This window comes from Podarcis bocagei (genome assembly GCF_964188305.1).
Source record: "Podarcis bocagei genome assembly, chromosome: Z".
NCBI lineage: Eukaryota > Metazoa > Chordata > Lepidosauria > Squamata > Lacertidae > Podarcis > Podarcis bocagei.
The window spans coordinates 49,378,941-49,397,914 of NC_138140.1; the positions used below are offsets into that span (position 1 = coordinate 49,378,941).

Sequence of the window (18,974 nt, forward strand, 5' to 3'; positions counted from 1 at the left end):
TATCTGCCAATCTCCCATTCCCACCACCCTTCTGAGTAATACCCCTCCCCACCTTCTCACTATATAGAAGGGTCTGGCAACTTCTGTTTCAGTGTATCTGAAGAAGTGTGCATGCACACGAAAGTTCATACCAAGAACTAACTTAGTTGGTCTTTAAGGTGCTACTGGAAGGAATTTTTTTATTTTGTTAAGACAAGTGAGAGTCAGAAACCCTTGCCATCTACTGCAGGATCTCTGCTCTGAGAGCTTCCCATAGATCCTGCTCTACTTTCCAGGCACTTCTGGCCTACCTACAGTATGTAACCCTTATGTAAGCCTTAACCTGCCACCACTGCCCAGTGCCTTAACAATGGGCAGGCTGCTTCAACCAGAGCTTTTGCCAAGGGCTTTAATCCATACTCATCAGCTGATGATGCCTTGCCTGTGCAATCCTGTTCCCTGTATTAATGCAGGATTAAACCCTAAAGTTATGCCATCTGATTTGCAAGTTGGGTGTGATTTGAGGGAAATGACCTCATGGGCCAAATTGGACCATTGGTGGGGTAAGACTGGCCTGTAGGACAAAAGTTCCCCTCTCCTGCTGTAAGGCATTATGTATACCTAGCACATGATATCAGTAAATAATACCACCACCTTCTTGGGCGTGTAGAGATAGTCCCTTTCACGCTGCTCTAGGTGGAGTGAGCAGACTGGGTATCTGGGCAGGTTGGCTGATCCTGCCCAGAAGCCCCTCTGCTAGGGTTATACACCTGGTTCTGGGGCTGACCACCCTCAGAGAAGGCCACGGTTAGCCACAGATTTTAGGTTGGAAATACTGCATTAGAATTGCAACAATTTTATTCTGCCCGTCGACCAAACCTGAAACAATGAACATTGTAAGGTAAATTTGTGCTATACCGAAAACACACAAACTTGAGTCGCAGAACTTGTATTCTCATAACAGGGTAGCCATTTCAATTCCAGAAATATTTTATTTAAAATTAACTATCACACTAGTCAGTTAATAAAGTCTAGTACAACTAAACATACACAAAAAAATATTTCAATCTGAATGACCTTTCCTTTAAAAAATTTATTTTCAGTTTTTCATCATTAACATCATTCAAACTTAAACTTAACAATATTTATACAATTGCGGGATTCGCTGAACCCCTGGACTTCCCTCCCCCCCCCCCGGTTTTCCACAGATACACTTTTTAATTTTTACCGCATTTAATTACATATATCCAACTTTAATTAAATCCTTATTTAATCCTTTACCTATTAAAAATTCTAAGTGCTAAATCAATCCTGCTAATGTCTTTAAATCAATCTTTACATTGTTCCTTAATGTACTCTATAATTTTATACCATTCTTTTTAAAATTTACAATCATCTGGGTGTCTGATCTTCCCAGTCATTTTCGCCATTTCTGCAGTCCATCATCTTCACTATCCACTCTTCCTTGGTTGGCATTTCCTCTTCATTACATCTCTGGGCAAAAAGCATTCTTGCAGCTGTTGTTGCATACATAAACAGTCTTTTTAAGTCCTCTGGTATTTCTTCTCCTGTAATGCCTATTAAAAAAGCTTCAGGGTGTTTCTTTTACAAATATTATCTTAAATATTTTTTTCAGTTCGTTATACAGTATGTAATTTCCCAGAATGCTCTAGCCTTTTTGCACATCCACATGTGGCATAACATGCCTTCATTCTCTTTGCACTTCCAACATATGTTGGTAGTGGTTTTGTACATTTTCGCTGATCTTGTGCGAGTCAAATACCATTGGTACATCATTTTCATATAACTTTCTTTCAATGTACAGCATGCTGTGAACTTCAAATCCTCCCTCCATAATCTTTCCCAGTCAGCCAAGTTGTATATTGTACCCTACATCTTTTATCTAATAAATCATTACTGCTTTTACCTCTTCATCTTTAGTTTCCCATTCCAACAGTTTATACATTTTTGACAATAGTTTTTCATTACTTCCCAACAAATCCTTTTCAAACCTTGACAACTCTTTACTGAAACCCAATCCTTTGTCCAGCCTAAACAGATTGTTGGTGGTATTGTAACCAATCTGTTAATAAATGTCTTATATCCTCAATTTTTTTCACCTTTAATTGGTTTCCTACTTTGGTTAACAGTTCTTTGTAAGTTGCCCATTCACCTTCCATGTTTGTTTTTTTAACTGATATTGCTTCCAGTGGTGATAACCACCATGGAGTTTTACCTTCTAAAAGATTTTTGTATTTTCCCCATACAGCATAAATTGATTTTCTTACATGGTTCAGGAATTCCTTATGTACTTTTGTTTTTCCATACCAAAGGTATGCATGCCATCCAAATCTGTTACCATAACCTTCCAGATCTAATATATCTGAATTATTTACCGTTATCCATTAATGTAGCCAGCAGAGGCAGGGTGCCTCATAATATAACTTTAAATCTGGCAAGAGAATCTGCCTCTTTCCTTGGCATCCATTAGTAACTTATATTTAATCTTGCCTTTCCCGCCTGCTAGATAAATTTAGATTATGTCCTTTTGCCATTGTTTGAAGTGTCCAGCTCCACTATCGGTATAGATTGGAATAAAAATAGCATTCTAGGCAATACATTCATTTTTATTATCAAGATGCTCCCAATTTCCTAAATGCCCCAATCTTTGGGTGTTCCAATCATAATAATAATAATAATAATAAGAGAGGACTCCCTGGTCATGAATGGGGTAACTGTGCCCCTGAAGGACCAGGTGTGCAGCCTGGGAGTCATTTTGGACTCACAGCTGTCCATGGAGGCGCAGGTCAGTTCTGTGTCCAGGGCAGCTTTCTACCAGCTCCATCTGGTACGCAGGCTGAGACCCTACCTGCCCACAGACTGTCTTGCCAGAGTGGTGCATGCTCTAGTTAACTCCCGCTTGGACTACTGCAATGCACTCTATGTGGGGCAACCTTTGAAGGTGACCCAGAAACTACAACTAATCCAGAATGCGGCAGGTAGACTGGTGACTGGGAGCGGCCACCGAAACCACATCTTGAAAGACTACATTGGCTACCAGTACGTTTCCAAACACAATTCAAAGTGCTGGTGCTGACCTTTAAAGCCCTAAACCGCCTCGGTCCAGTATACCTGAAGGAGCGTCTCCACCCCCATTGTTCAGCCCGGACACCGAGGTCCAGTTCCAAGGGCCTTCTGGCAGTTCCCTCACTGCAAGAAGCGAAATTACAGAGAACCAGGCAGAGGGCCTTCTTGGTAGTGGCGCCTGCCCTGTGGAACGCCCTCCCATCAGATGTGAAGGAAATAAACAACTGCCTGACTTTTAGAAAACATCTGAAGGCAGCTCTGCTTAGGGAAGTTTTTAATGTTTGATGTATTTATCGTGTTTTTAATATTCAATTGGGAGTCGCCCAGAGTGGCTAGGGAAACCCAGCCAGATGGGCGGCCTATAAATAAATTGTTGTTGTTGTTGTTGTTCCTGGGTGTACAGATAGTATCTAAAAATAACCCCAACAACACTAGAATGAACACTCATTGTTCACTCAAATTCCTAGTTTTCATATGGAAATGCTTTTTCATCTGTTGGCAGCAAGTTCAAGCAAGCAAACAGTCCAAATGTGATGCAAATTTAATCTCTCTTTAATTTTTTAAAAACATAATCCCATATTCCCAAATACAAAACAGGTATGCTAAACATTAAGAGGAAGACGCCCACTGCTGCTCATTCTCATCACAGAAGTTCATGGTTCCTCATTATGTCTGAATTGAGCTTAAAAACAGTAACAGTTTGGTGGTTTTTAGTGCAGTTGATTTGATAGATCTTGTTAAAAATGATATTGGAAAATAATTTTATATACAACATTAGGAAGCCAGGTACATTTAAAACCAAAACACAAATGTTTGCTAGTTCTGCATCTGTAAACAAACATCTGTCTTTTAAAATCTGAGCAACAATTTTGAGAGGGAATCACAAAACAATTTTGTTTGTAGTCTCCTGTAGTAAAACCAAGTATACAGGCTCTATATGCTCATCACCCTTGACAAATGCCTGAAACCAAACTACAATTGAACACAGTAAGATGAAGAAAAGAATCACACTTCCACCACACAAGCTCTCGCTTTGTTTCCAATATGAATTTATCCTCAAAAAATTAAAAACAGAGATCAGTTAGGCTTATTTACACATTTTTCCTATTTGTCATCTAATCTCATCAGGATTTAAAATGAATTAAAATGAAAGGGGAACTTCAGTCATCTAAAACTTTGCATCCCAGGAGAGTACTTTCAGAACATTTATCTTTATTAATTGCGGGTGATAATTATTTTTTCCACTCCCCAGCTACATGTACAGGGTGCCAATACTGTAATGTATTCTCAGTGATCTGTTATTTTAAAAGTGCATAGTATCAGGAAAGCCAGCTCATCCAAAAAAGTACTGGATCGTCCAAAGATTGGGGCATTTAGGAAATTGGGAGAAAAAAAATTAAAAGCATTCATACCTCTGTAATTCTAAAGGTCATTGTGTAGTTAATAGGAACTGCAAGTCTGTACCTGCTTACAGTGATGGACTTTGAACACTGACAAGCAAAGGTATAATGTAAGACAGCTGGTCAGTTCAGCAGGCTCTTGGCAACTTATGGACACATACACACAGCTTGGACAGCAGCAGCAGATGATCATTAAATGCTGCTATTAATGAAACACTTCAAAAACACGCTGATGATATCTTAACTGGGTAATGCATATATATTCATTTGAATGCTGCCTGCAGTTGCTTCGAAGCACAGCATAACAGAGGTCTAAAGGTTACCCTACATACATGCTTTTACAAATGAGTTAAAGACGTTAGGTCTCTGCTTCCTCGTCACTGCCTGCAACGCTGCTGTCTGTGGATGCTGTGACATCTTCGTTGGTACCCTCGCCATTATCTCCTCTCTCAGCTGCTTCACCCTTTGGGCCACCCTCAGATGCACTATTATCTTTAGATGGCTGAACTCCTTCTGGGAGCTGGACACCAGTTTCCGAAGAATCTGCGTCAGATGCTGTTTTCGGCATTTCTGTATTTGGATCACCTAAAAACTTCTGCCAACCCTTCAGCCTCTCTTCCCTTTCTCTTGAAGTCTCCTCGACCTGCGATCACATATGAAAGTAAATGTAAATGTTTTGTGCCAAAAAGGGGGTGGGGGAGCTTTTTGCTTGTGACTTAATAATCAAAGCTTCAGAAACCTAACCAAAACCTATGTTAAGTCTTACATTTATATTGCAGGAATGCCCCTCAAACCTAAAGTAAATTAACTGCACTAAAAACACACACACATAAAACTCTTATGAACAAACAGTACAAGAAGACTTAAGGCTGCTGAAAGCCTAAGTGGATTTAAGTGTGAGACAGACCTAGGTTTCAATGTCTTCTGTATACAATGCTTTAAATATCAGATCTAAATTCAGGTGAGTATCACATAAAATGTATGACCTATAAGACCGACCAGATTTTTAAAACTCTTATTTATTACATTTATATACCACACTTCATCTCAAGTTCACAGAATAAATATCTGTACCCATCCTAGTCTCAGTTTAAGATGTCTAATAATCTTCTATATGATGGTATTAAAAAACGGTAAACTAAACAAACAAAAACAAATTAATAAAATTTCAAAATGATGAATTGGGATCCAACTCAATTTAGATTGCATTCCTGGATACTCTCGTCTAAGAGTAAGTCCTGTTGAGCTCAAAGGGACATCCTTGTGAATAGATCTGTGCTGTGAATTACACTGGCCCCACTCAAATCAACTTGAAAAGTTAATCATTCCTAAGTTAATTCCATTGAAATAAATGGGATTTGTGGAACTAAAGAATGTTCCTATACATCTTTGCTAATAAGTAAGCTGCACCAAACCCAAAGGGACTTGCAGTGATCTATAATCATTTCCTCCTATGTCCCCTCTGTTGTCTCCCTTCTATTGTTTCCTGAATTATACACCACCATGAGAACCTTTTCATTCTTTGTAAAGCAACATGTATATGGAAAGCTCTGCATTAATAGTAATAAGCTGGATGAGCCCAGGGGATGAGGGGAGAATGTAACAGCATGTTATTGCACAGGCTAAATTTAAGGTGACTTTTTTTTGTTATGGGTTAAAAGGGACATGCTTTGCTGCACCACTTCAAAAAGGGGCTCATTCCCGCGGGGGAAGGGAACCAAAATTCTTATTGGAATCATGACTGCAGAGCAAAACTTAAAGTGAGAAAGTACTTTGAAAATATAAAGTACTCAAATTTCCAATTCTCCGTTGTGATTATGAATGCCTGAGATCCAGAGCTTTCACCCTTGGCTAGCCGGCCAGAGGGGATGTGTTGGTTTCTAACCTACAGTAGGATTCCTGAAAGCAGCCTCTATGTAATGCATCATATACAGACATAGCTTCAAATATCTCTCAAACAGCTAAAAGCCCTGTTTAGGGAAGCTTTTAATGTTTAATAGGTTATTGTATTTTAGTGTTTTGTTGGAAGCCGCCCAGAGTGGCTGGGGAAACCCAGCCAGATGGGCAGGATATAAATAATAATAAGTTGTTGTTGTTGTTGTTGTTAGAGACACACCTGATAATCTGTTACACCATCCCATGTCTCCACAGAGAGCTGACGTCCACCAAACCATCGCCCGTTGAGTGCCTGTTTGCAGACATCTCCTTCTTCTGCTTCTTTAAATGACACAGAAGCAACACCATCTGGGTGCCTCTATAAAAACAAAAGAGAGCCAGAGGCTATCAAATCCAATCTAGGCCTTTACACGCTTAAACATAATGACAGATTTTAGAAGACTACTGGGACCTCAAGAGCAAGAACACTATAAAAGTACCATGGTACCAGAGAATCACTTCCAGAAAGAGAGAAACTCTGAAAACATTACGAGATGGCTATCATCACACCATATTCCTAAATATCTTAAATATTTGTCAGCCTATATACTTACAATGGCAGTATCAACATCAGAATTCTATAGCTGCTTAAACACATTCTTGCGAGGCACCATCTTCACTGACTATCTGTGTTTAGTATGGTGTACTAGACGGAATAATAGATTTTCTACCTGGGAGACCTAGAATCCGTTCCCTGTTCAGACACAATGGTGTCTTGGTGATCTTAGTCCACATCTCTCAATCTAACCTACCTTGCAGGATAGCTGTGAGGATCAAGAGGAGAGGAAGAAGACAGAGGAATACCACCCTGAGCTCCTCAGGAGGGTGGGGGCTATTTATTAATAAAGCGAAGCATTTTAAATCCAAGAAACTTTAAACGTATCTGGCAGTTAATCTAAACTTCTTCTAAAACAGTTTCTCAAAAAAAAAAAAGCAAAATATTTAACACTGAATACAATTTAAGTATCTGCTACATACAGCTAACAACTACGATCATGTAAAATTACCTACGTCAAATAGAATGACTTTCTTTACTTGTCCAAACTTTTCACATTCTGTCCGAAGATCTTCTCTTATCTCATTTAGCACTAAAGGATCTTCCTGCAAAAAGATCCAGTTACAAGATTACGTCTTAAAAGCATTTTCCAACATTGCTTCAGAAACAAGAATTTCCACATACTGGCTATACCATCCTGAGACACTAAGCCAATCCTGGCCAAACTGTCTAATGAGTATTATTGAAATTGGGTTTCATATTCATCTGATGCTCAAAGCATAACTCCAAAAGAAAAACGTCTTCCTTACAGGACAGAATGCTCCTGGTCAACATTAATGGAATCTTAGCAGGGCTACTGTGTTGCCCATGTGAAAAAGAACAAGTGGTATAAATGAACAAAGTATACATGAAATAAAATATCCTTTTAGATTATTTTCTTAGAATTAAAAGAACCACATCTTTAAATTCAGGTAGGTAGCCATGTTGGTCTGACAGAGTCAAAATAAAAAAATTTAAAATAGTCCAGTAGCACCTTAGAGACCAACTAAGTTTGTTCTAAATACAGTGGTGCCTCGCAAGACGAAATTAATCCGTTCCGCGAGTCTCTTCGTCTTGCGGTTTTTTCGTCTTGCTAAGCACGGCTATTAGCGGCTTAGCGGCTATTAACGGCTTAGCGGCTATTAACAGCTTAGAGGCTTTAAGAAAAAGGAAACAAACTCACAAGAACTCGCAAGACGTTTCGTCTTGCGAAGTAAGCCCATAGGGAAATTCGTCTTGCGGAACGACTCAAAAAACGGAAAACTATTTCGTCTTGCGCGTTTTTCGTCTTGCGAGGCATTCGTCTTGCGAGGTACCACTGTATAAGCTTTTGTGTGCATGCATACTTCTTCTGATACCTATCATGTATCTTTTTCACGGCCTAGGACCCTCGTTCCTATGGGACCGCCTCTCCCAGTATGCCCCACGGAGAGCCTCAAGGTCCACAAATAGCAACACCCTAGTGGTCCCGGGCCCTAAGGACGTTAGATTAGCCTCAGCTAGAGCCACGGCCTTTTCAAGTCTGGCTCCGCCTGGTGGAACGCTCTGCCTCATGAGACCAGGGCCCTGCAGGATCTGATTTCTTTCCGCAGGGCCTGTAAGACAGAGTTGTTCCACCTGGCCTTTGGCTTGGAGCCAATTTGATTCCCTCCCCCTCTTTCTTTTTTCTTTTTCCTTTCTCCTCCTGTGATGAGGCTGCATTTTAATACAGTGGTGCCTTGCAAGACGAAATTAATTCGTTCCGCGAGTTTTGTCGTCTTGCGATTTTTTTTGTCTTGCGAAGCACAGTGTCGGGAAAGTTTTGGAAAAGCTTCAAAAATCACCAAAGTCTTTAAAAACCTCAAAAAAGGCTACCACACCGTGTTCTATGAGTTGCTCCTCGAAGTCAAGTCACAACTGTATTAACGGTGTTAAGAAAAAGGAAACAAACTTGCAAGACGTTTCCGTCTTGCGAAGCAAGCCCATAGGGAAAATCGTCTTGCAAAGCAACTCAAAAAACCAAAACCCCTTTCGTCTTGCGAGTTTTTTGTCTTGCGAGGCATTCGTCTTGCGAGGTACCACTGTATTTTAATGTTTCAATATTTTAATTGTTATCTTTTAATCTTGTTTTTAAGTTGTATTCATTCAACTTGTTTTTATTATTGCTTGTTAGCTGCCCTGAGCCTGGCCTTGGCTGAGGAGGGCAGGGTATAAATAAAAATTATTATTATTATTATTAGTTGGTCCTAAAAGGCATGCTGCAGTTTCAGTTTAGATTCTTTTCCTAGCATGACTACCTGCACTTGCCATTCCCAGCTTTTGTGCCTTACATTAAAAAAAGGGGGGAGGGGGTGATGTGCTTCCCTACCTCAAAATCGCTTGGGTGGAACATGTTCCTGATAATGATAACACGCTCGTGCCGCATTCGAACACTGCCATCTTTCTTCTCCGGTCTCCAATCCAGCAGTCTAATGAAATGAAGCAATAGTAAGGGGTTGGGGCTGATCTCTTCAGTTTCTATAAGAGTTTGTTGGGAAAAAACCAATAAATTTGATATTTCCTAAATCAAGGTCTCAGCACCGGCAGTTACTTCATAACACATAATGAAGCTAGCAACCTGAATCTGAAAAACTATTGGAAAACCACCTGATTTAAGTCTCTGGCAATTTAAAGAAGGCTGCAATCCCATACTCACTTACCTCGGGCTAAGCCCCACTGAACTCAGCACCAGCAGTATATATTTAGTTTGAAGCTAGTCCCTTGTGAAATTTGGGGCAGCTTTTGAGATAAAGGTATCAGGCAGCTGCTGGAAAAAAAACTGTGGTAAAAATGTCACACCACTAGAGTAAGCCCTCAACTTACATGGAGGTTACATTCTGGAGATCTAAAGCCAATATCACATATGGTCAAAACACACCGGATGCAAGGCCAGGTGCAACTGTCAAAGTATTTTTCCCCTGACATCTACCTCCCTTTTCATTTTTACAATTCTTCTTTCTTTTTTTGCCAAGCATGTATAGCTGCAGGCTTACTCTACTTAATACAAAAATAACCGTGGACATAGCTTTAAATGACAGCACACTCAGTATCAACAAAATATCCTGAAGTTTAGAAATCATAAAAGGTATAGCAGCCAACTGCAAGGTGTGCCAGACAGTTTAGAAACTTTGTTTCACTGGTTTAAATGAATGACATATTTTTAGATTTCAGGTTTTAGCCTGTATATTTCCTTCCAGTAATGTAAAAGCCAATTTTATTTACAGAAATGACTACACACTTTTGTTGTTGAGACAGCTTCTTCTTGTAGTCCTTGCATTTCTTTTTCTTCTTGCTGGCATCGTACTCCCCCTTTGGTTGAAACTGTGCAACTTCCACATGCAATTTGTAGCCTCTAATTTCATTTTCATCCAATAGTTTTAATGCTAATTCAACAGATTCTCTCTATTATTAAAAATAAAAACAAAAAATTAGAAGAGGTAATTCAGACTTAGGTGGAAGGACTCTTACCTTCCAACTAAACAACAAAGTCTGGCTTGTGAAGAGGTAAAACTTACAAAAAAAAATTACCATAATAAGCTACCTTGAAGTCCCAGTGACTGCTCAAAATAAAAATAAAATTCAAAGTAACAAAGAGACAAGTGAAAGGCTGAAAGCATCATTGTGAAAGTATAACAAGTGAAGCATACAACTAACCTTTAAGTAGCAGCAGAGCCCATCTCCTTTAAGATTTCCTTCTTTGTCTTTGTAAAGTTTAATTTTAGGCTCCTCTGTTTGTGGATCACGCATAACAATACCACATTTTGACATAACCTGCACAAACTCATCTTTTGTAATGTCTGGTGGCAAACCTGTGGAAATAAATTTAAACAATTGCAAGAAATACACCTGCCAACTTCACAAAATCAATTTATACAGAAGAATCAAATAGAGGATTCTAACTTATCACAAGGTTCCTGGTGTTCTTCAATATACAGTGGTGCACCGCAAGACGAATGCCTCGCAAGACGGAAAACCCGCTAGACGAAAGGGTTTTCCGTTTTGGAGGTGCTTCGCAAAACGAATTTCCTATGGGCTTGCTTCGCAAGACGACAATGTCTTGCGAGTTCCTGCTGGTTTTTTTCCTCCCCCCCCCCTTTTCTAAGCCGCTAATCAGCTGATCCGATCAGCAGATAAGCCGCTAAAAGCCGCTAATAGTGCTAATCCGCCAATGGGCTTGCTTCGCAAGACGAAAAAACCGCTAGACGAAGAGAATCACAGAACGGATTCTTTTCGTCTTGCGAGGCACCACTGTACCTTTAGTCTTCCCTACTCACACGCTTTCTGGCATTATCTCCTGGCTTTTGGACTTAAGAACACAGTGGAAGATCCCAAAGTATGTGCCATGCAGTGAATTGTTTTAATGAAAGCAGGTATTTCTTGCGGTATTCAGGGAGGTCATGAAGCACAGCTCACTCTCCCTCCCTTTTCCAGAGTTGAAATCTGATGATCCTGACCCAGAGGAGCCTTCCAGAATGAATCCATGGAAAGCATCTGGAACTTCAAACATCAACTCTGCTTTGGCACGTTCAGGAGCAGACAGGACGGGAGCAGAAGTTGCAGGAGGGGATACTAGGAAGGAAAGGAGTCACAGTCCTCGTGTTTCAGTGCCACAAAAAGGGTTTTATGGACAACTGACGTAAGCTGGAGAACTGCATCAGGGATGCAGAGCTGAAGAGAGACACACTCTGGCTTCTGCTACCCACCAAGAGATCTGGAGCAAGAGAGAGATCAATCTAGTCCCATTCAACAGCTGCTAAAGTATAGCTGTTCCACGCCTAATTTCCTTTTATTTCCCCATTTCATTAACGTATATACTTTTTGTATTTCAACAGAAATATGTCAGATTGTAAGCCTGCAGGCAGCAACTTTCTTAACTTTTAATATCCGTACAGTACTTAGCAAGTGTTGAACAACAGAAAGGGGTCATAATTCACATGCTTTGTATGCAGAAGGTCCCAGATTCAACCCCTGGCATCCCCAGAGAGGGCTGGAAAGGCTCTTCAGAAACCTAGAGGGCCACTGGCAGCGTAGGCATTTTTCTGTTGGATGGACCAATGGCCTGACTTGCTATAAGACAGCTTTCTAACTTGGATGGAATGAACTTGCCTAAAGGGGATTTGTTAGCAGTTGCAGGTCCCACTTGCCTAAGAGTCAGTAGTATCCACATCACCACTAAATGGACAAAGTGTGGCTCTCAATTATAGTTAAGCAGAAAAGCAATGGAGAAGGTAGGAGGCTGACAAAAAATTCACACATTTCAGCATAAATAACTTCTGCGTAATAATTTCTGTTACGTGTTTCTCAAATATACGCACAGAACCCAGTTTTTAATAGGTTATTTTGATGTTAGCGTTACCCACCTACAATTTCCCTGGTGGTATTGTTTTGTTTTGTTTTATTATTTTATTTTATTTCCTATATTCCAGCCAGCTAAACTGTATTAAAATCCTGAATAAAATTCCATCATTTTTCTCTTCTTCAACTTCCAGAAAGGTTTTGCTCCACTGCAAAGCTTTTATGCAATCCAAAGTAAAATAATATATTTTTAAAGTATATTCAGATACATCTGTCTTCCTAACCATAAGGTTTGACTTTCAACCATAAGGCTTCCCAATGCATCTTCAGCAATCTGCAAATGCCAAGAGTTTTTTTTCTTACCTGTCACATATACATTTGTGTTTCTCTGTTCTTCAACATGAAACCATCCTAAGGAGCAGATCATGATTAGATTAGTTATGTTGCAGTTCTAAACCAGCACATGAGACCACAGAAATTCACATGAGACCATAGAGAACTGCTGCCAATCAGAGCTGACACTATTGGGCTAGACAGACAAAGAGTCTGACATGACCTAAGGCAGTTTCCTATATTCACATTTATACAGCTTTACCAAAGATCACAAATCATTAAAAGTTGCCTGTCATTTGATTCTTTAAAATTTAGACTTTCAGAAGAGATTAAGTAGTCTTTCTGAATGGTAATGAGATCTTTCAGTATGAAGATGCATGCAACATTGCCACTGAAGCTGTTAAATGCTCAACTCCACAGAAACAGACATTTCTTCTTGAGCAGCAGACTACTTCTAAGTCATGCACAACGGGCCCCTTGCCTGCATCAGGTTTTCTTTTCTCTCCTCTTTGTTTAAGATCTGTTGCCTGAGATGCTTTTGGATCTGTTGGTTGCTGGATCTTGGTATTCTTTGAATCTTTAGGAGTTTTAGATTCAGTCTTTTTAAGAGATGCAGATGAATTATCTGAACTTTCAGTGGGGAAGCCATAGTTAGCATGATATGTTGCCAGGAAATCTTCAGTAACCTAAAAGAGAATTCAGAGTAGAGATAGATAAGGGATTCCGTCTGAACTACTAGGTAAAGGTAAAAGTAAAGGACCCTTGGATGGTTAAGTCCTGTCGAATTTGACTATGGTGTGCAGCGCTCATCTCCGCTTTCAGGCTGAGGGAGCTGGTGATTGGCTGCAGACAGTTTTTCCAGGTCATGTGGCCAGCATGATTAAACAGCTTCTGGTGCAACAGGACACTGTGACGAGTGCCAGAGCACACGGAAATGCCATTTCCCTTCATGCCACAGTGGTACCTATTTATCTACTTGCACTGGCATGCTTTTGAACTGCTAGGTTGGCAGGAGCTGGGACAGAGCAACGGCAGATCACCCTGGCATGCGGATTCAAACTGTCGACCTTGCAATTGGGAAGCCCAAGAGGTTTAGATCACAGCGCCACCTGCTCCCCAGAGCTACTACATGTGATAAATGTACCAATCTAAACACTGAAACAAATCATGATGATCATGTTCTATTTTTTAAATTATGGGGCAGAGGCCTTTCATAATGGAACTGCAAATGACAGTATAGGAGGACAAACATGCATCTTTTATAACAGCCTTCCCCAACATGGTGCTCTCCAGCTGTTTCTCACAACAGTTGCCATCAGTCCCAGCGAGCTGGTATACAAGGTATAAGGATGCTGCTATAGGTACATCAGTACAAGTCATTTTGTGAACCAAAACAGCTTTGCATATCTAAGAGATTAAGTCCCTAATGATTTATATTTATCCTGAATGAACAACATTTGACAACCTATTAATAAGCATTCCCGAGGCAGCAAACAGAAAAATATAGAATGTGCTTTATACAGGATGAGTCTTTGAAAAGAGGTCCCGTGGAACATGTGTACTCTGTATCCATGGGGCCTCTTTTAAAGGACTCACCCTGTACAATAACAGCTTTTTAAAAAAGTAAGTAACCTCCTTGCACAGAGGCAGCATAAAATAATTTACAGCCAGGATTTCAAAAAACAGCTAGAAAGTCTGGTTAAATAAAAAATCTCTTCACCTAGACTACTGCTTGGTGTTAAGAAAGGGAAAGAGCTCTTTACCTTTTTGTTACTATATGTTGTATTTAACTTTCAAATGTAACAGTGAACTACCCTAAGAAGGGATCTACAGGCCTGTTCACTGTGGCAAGTGTACATCCCCTATTGGACAAGGATGATGAGCTCCCCACCCAACTTTTGGCTGAGCACAGGAGCACAAGTATAAAGTGAAGAACAGTTTCTCTCCCAAGAAACTGGAAATGGGGAAGGGGGGTGGAAGAGAAATTATGTCTGACCTGTGCAATTCTTTGCAGGTACTTCACCGTATCTGAAACAAAATATGACATTGATGCAATGCCATCTTTTTATTCCTTCTAAATTGTTCTTTGTAGCATTTTTTTTTCATTATAATTTTATCTATTTATAAAACTTATAAGGACAACCCCTTACAAAATTCAAAAGGGTATGGCATTGTTTAATACAGAGGTGGCTAACTTGTTGCCTTCCAGATGCTGCTGGACTCCTGCTCTCCTCATCCCTGAGCACTGACCATGCTACTTGGGGTTGATGGGAATTAAAATTCAGTTACCATCTGGAAAGCCAAAGATTAGCCACCCCTAGCATAATGCAATAGTGTTTCCTTATAGGTTACTTTATCAAATGAACATTAAAAAGTATTTCCCCGATTTAGTTTCATTTGTTAATGTTGATCTTTTTAGGAGATACTTTGGAGTTACACTATTGTACTCATATTAATACGCATAGTAGGAGAGCCCCAAGAGCTTCACTCACCCACCTTCCTCTTGGAAAATTCGGCACAGATAAAGTCTTCACACAGCACTTCCTTAAAACTATGGAACTCACTTTATGGAACAGGCTTTAAAAGAGGATTTGTGGACAGTAATGCTATCATTATGGCCACCAGCCACAAAGGATATACTCTGCCACCACAGTTAGGAGGCAGAAAGGCTTCTCAATACCCAGTTGCTGGAAACCACAGTAGGAGATGAGAGGGCTGCTGTGCTGGGGCCCCGCTTGAGGGTTTCCCACTGGGGCATCCGGTTGGGCACTGTGGGAACAGGATGCTGGATTTATAAGGGTCATTGGCCTGATGCAGCAGGCTCTTCTTATATTCCTATTCCATTATTATTATTATTATTATTATTATTATTATTATTACTTTCCTCTTTACAAATTTCACTGAAAATTCTAAAATTCTAAAATCAATTACGAAACACAAAGTGTTGTCTTCAAAGACAAATGCATGTACAGATGGGTGGGATACAAATAATAAAATTATTATTATTAGCTACATGGCATCAAAACAAACTTTGAAAATATTTTACATCACTGATTCAGCTCGCATCCACAGGGCACATGTCAATCTAAAACATTAAGATAATTCTCCACAGTGGCTGCCGTGGCAACTGAGCTGTGAGGGAAATTACTGCACTACTGTCAATAGACTGCAAACAAGACCTTTTTGAAATAGTGTTTTTCTTCTTCAAAGTAAGTTTTATAATTCACATACTAAAAAACAAAACGGACAAAGGTCACTCCAAAGTAAATTTGCATATAAACATTAATTAACTCTGCCAATGTGGGGGCCAGGCATACATGGAATTTTTCCACATGAAATAAAAGTAAGTAAAAGACATAGATCTCCAATTTGTATTTCCTGGGAGGGAGGAATTGCTGCACTGCAAGGCACACCAGAGCAAAAACTACCAGTCCAATTCAGAGAATATTAAGAACAGCCCCAAAGCAAAAAGCTTGGCTAACATTAACACCACTTATTTGTATTCTGATTATGATTCCTTAACTGTACCCTAGCTCTAAGTGGACCTGGGGCTGCGGTGGGTGGGCTTTGGCTCTGCAGATATTGCTGGGCTGTTTATTTTATTTATTTGTTTATTAAATTTATTTACTGCCCTATACCCAGAGGTCTCAGGGCAGTTCACAGAAAAGATTACAATATATAAAATCAAAATAAGAACAATGACCCAATAACACCCCCCAAAAAAGAGCCACATTTTAAAAGGGTACAGGATGTTGGATGTCAATCCGCTCAACCAAAGGTTAAAAAAGAACATTTTTGCCTGGCACCTAAAGCTGTATAATGAAAGTGCCAGGCGAACTTCCCTGGGGAAAGCATTCCACAGACAGGGAGTCACTGCAGAAAAGGCCCCGTTCTCCTGCTTCCACCCTCCAGTCCTCTCAAGGAGGAGGCACACGAAGGAGGGCCTCAGAAGATGATCTCAGGATCCGGGTAGGTTCATATGGAAGAGGCGGTCCTTGAGGTATTGCGGTCCTGAACCGTTTAAGGCTTTATAGGTCAAAACCAGCACTTTGAATTGGGCCTGGAAACTAATTGGTAGTCAGTGCAGTCGGACCAGGATCGGTGTAAGATGCTCAAACCGTCTTGCTATGGTGAGCAACCTGGCTGCTGAATTCTGCACTAGCTGAAGTTTCTGAGGCAGCCCTACATATAACACATTGCAATAATCTAACCTTGAAGTTACCATAGCATAGACAACAGCTGAAGCTGATGGAAGGCACTCCAAACCACTGAGGCCACCTGAGCCTCCAGCAACATCAAAGGGTGAAAGAGTACCCCCAAGCTGCGAGCCTGCTCCTTGAGAGGAAGTGTAACCCCATCAATAGCAGGCGATGTCCCAGTCATCTGGTCTGGGGAACCACCCCTAACAGTGCCTTAGTCTTATCTGGATTGAGCTTCAGTTTGTTGGCTCTCATCCAATCCATTACCAAGGCAAGACACTGGTCCAGCACTTCCACTGCCTCACCTGCAGATGTAAAGGAGAAATAGAGCTAAGTGTCATCAGCATACTGCTGACAAAAAAATACTCCAAACCTCTGGATAACCCCACCCAGTGGTTTCATGCAGATGTTAAACAACATGGAGGATAGGATTGAGCCCTGTGGAACCCCACACTGAAGGTTCCACAGGGTTGAAAAGCATTCCCCAAGTAGCACCCTCTGGGAACGGCCATCCAAGTAGGATTGGAACCCCCGCAAAGTGTTGCCACACACCCCTAGTTTGGAGAGTCACTCCAGAAGGATACCATGGTCAATGGTATCGAAAGCCGCTGAGAGATTGAGAACAATTAACAGGGGCATGTATCCCTTCTCTCTCTCTTGACAGAAATCATACAGGGTGACCAAAGCAGCTTCTGTGCCAAAACCAGGCCTAAACCCCGATTGAAATTGATCCAGAAAAATCAGTTTCTTCCAAAAGCGCCTAGATCTGGTCCGTGACTACTCACTCTAGAACCTTGCCCAGGAAAGGAAGATTAGCAACTGGCCAGTAGTTAGTTAGGTTTTCTGAATTCAGGGGAGGTTTCTTAAGGAGTGGTTTTACCACTGCTTCTTTCAAACAGGCAGGGACCACCCCCTCTCTTAAAGAGGCATTGATCACCTCCCTGGCCCAGCTATTCCCTCCCTGCTGGTTTTTATCAGCCAAGAGGGGCTGACTCCAGAGTGCAAGTTGTTGCCCTGACTGATCAGCGCACCTTGTCCACATCCTCAAGCCTTACCAACTGAAACTCATCCAACAACAACAGGACTAGACTGTGCTCTGGACACCCCATGAGATACATCTGCTGTAACAGCAGAGTCAAAGTCTTGGTGGATGCAAGCAATTTTATGCTCAAAGTGTTTTGCAAACAAGTCACAGCGAGCTACCATTGGTTCCATCACCTGCTTTGGGCCAGCCTGTAAAAGGCCCCATACAAGCCCGGGCCACCAATATTACTATTATTATAACCATGATCATTATTAACCTGCACTCAGAACATTTTGGCCACTGTATAAATAGCAGCAATAAAGGAGAGCAAGGCTACGCCATACTTTGCTCTGGTTCTTGCTTTTATATTATGTATTTTGTGTTTTTGTGCTGTGAACCGCCTTGAGATCTTTGGCTGAAAGTCGGCATACAAACGTAATGAAATTAGAAGCAAAGAAAGAGCGGCGGCGTCTTTCCCTGTCCCCGCCCCTCACCTTCGGGAACCAGGCCCTCTTGTCGCGATCCCACTCGTACTGCGTCCCGTCCGCCGGGTCCGTGTACGTGAAAGGGTCCTCGCCGCCTTCCTCGTCCTTCTTGCCGTACAGCTCCTGCAGCCGCAGCTGCTGGTAGAACTCCTCGTTCCGATCCGAGCCGCCGATACTCATGTTGTTGCCGGAGCCCAGGCTGGCGAGGTAGAAAACGCGCCTCACAAGCTAGGCCGCGCCTCAGATGCCGCCGCCGCCGCCGCCGCCGCCGCCGCCTCCTACTCGGGAGCCGCCGGACTGCACGAAGCCGTTCAGGGCGCCTGCGCGCGGGCTCGCACCATGGCTGCTCTTGCGCAGGCGCGGCCCCGCCCCGCTCCACATGCGACGCAAGTCCTGTCACATCTCCACACACGCCCCGCCTCACAACCGCCGGTTACAGAAGAAGCGAACGGCGCATGCGCGAGAAATGACCGTTACCCCCTCCCCCCCGCACACTCCTCATTCTCCGTCTGTACACGCAAAGAAATATTATTCACCTCAGCCCTTTTATTTATTTGTTTATTGGATTCGGTTGATGGTTTTATGATTTTCTACAAAAGGCTGAGGAGGAATTCCTCGCGCGCACACTGCGCAAGAGCGGAAGTCCGCGGTGAGAGGGGCAAAGGCGTAGCCGCGTGATGTGTA

The 18,974-nt window shown here is 41.5% G+C and overlaps 1 protein-coding gene and 1 long non-coding RNA gene across 2 annotated transcripts; one reads left to right on the forward strand and one right to left on the reverse strand.

The window, feature by feature from the left end:
• Positions 1–853: 853 nt before the first annotated feature.
• LOC308579441 lies at positions 854–3,995 on the forward strand. The gene is made up of 2 exons (XR_014004480.1): positions 854–2,312; positions 2,568–3,995. It is a non-coding gene; the product is annotated as an uncharacterized lncRNA (long non-coding RNA).
• HTATSF1 (HIV-1 Tat specific factor 1) lies at positions 3,598–18,603 on the reverse strand. Its single transcript, XM_081180504.1, has 9 exons — positions 18,300–18,603; positions 13,064–13,268; positions 12,613–12,660; positions 10,609–10,763; positions 10,193–10,356; positions 9,284–9,383; positions 7,413–7,502; positions 6,583–6,720; positions 3,598–5,109 (listed from the first exon to the last, which is right to left on the reverse strand). The coding sequence occupies exons 1-9, from the start codon at positions 18,468–18,470 to the stop codon at positions 4,825–4,827; spliced, it is 1,356 nt and encodes a 451-aa protein (XP_081036630.1). The 5' UTR covers positions 18,471–18,603; the 3' UTR covers positions 3,598–4,824.
• Positions 18,604–18,974: the final 371 nt, after the last annotated feature.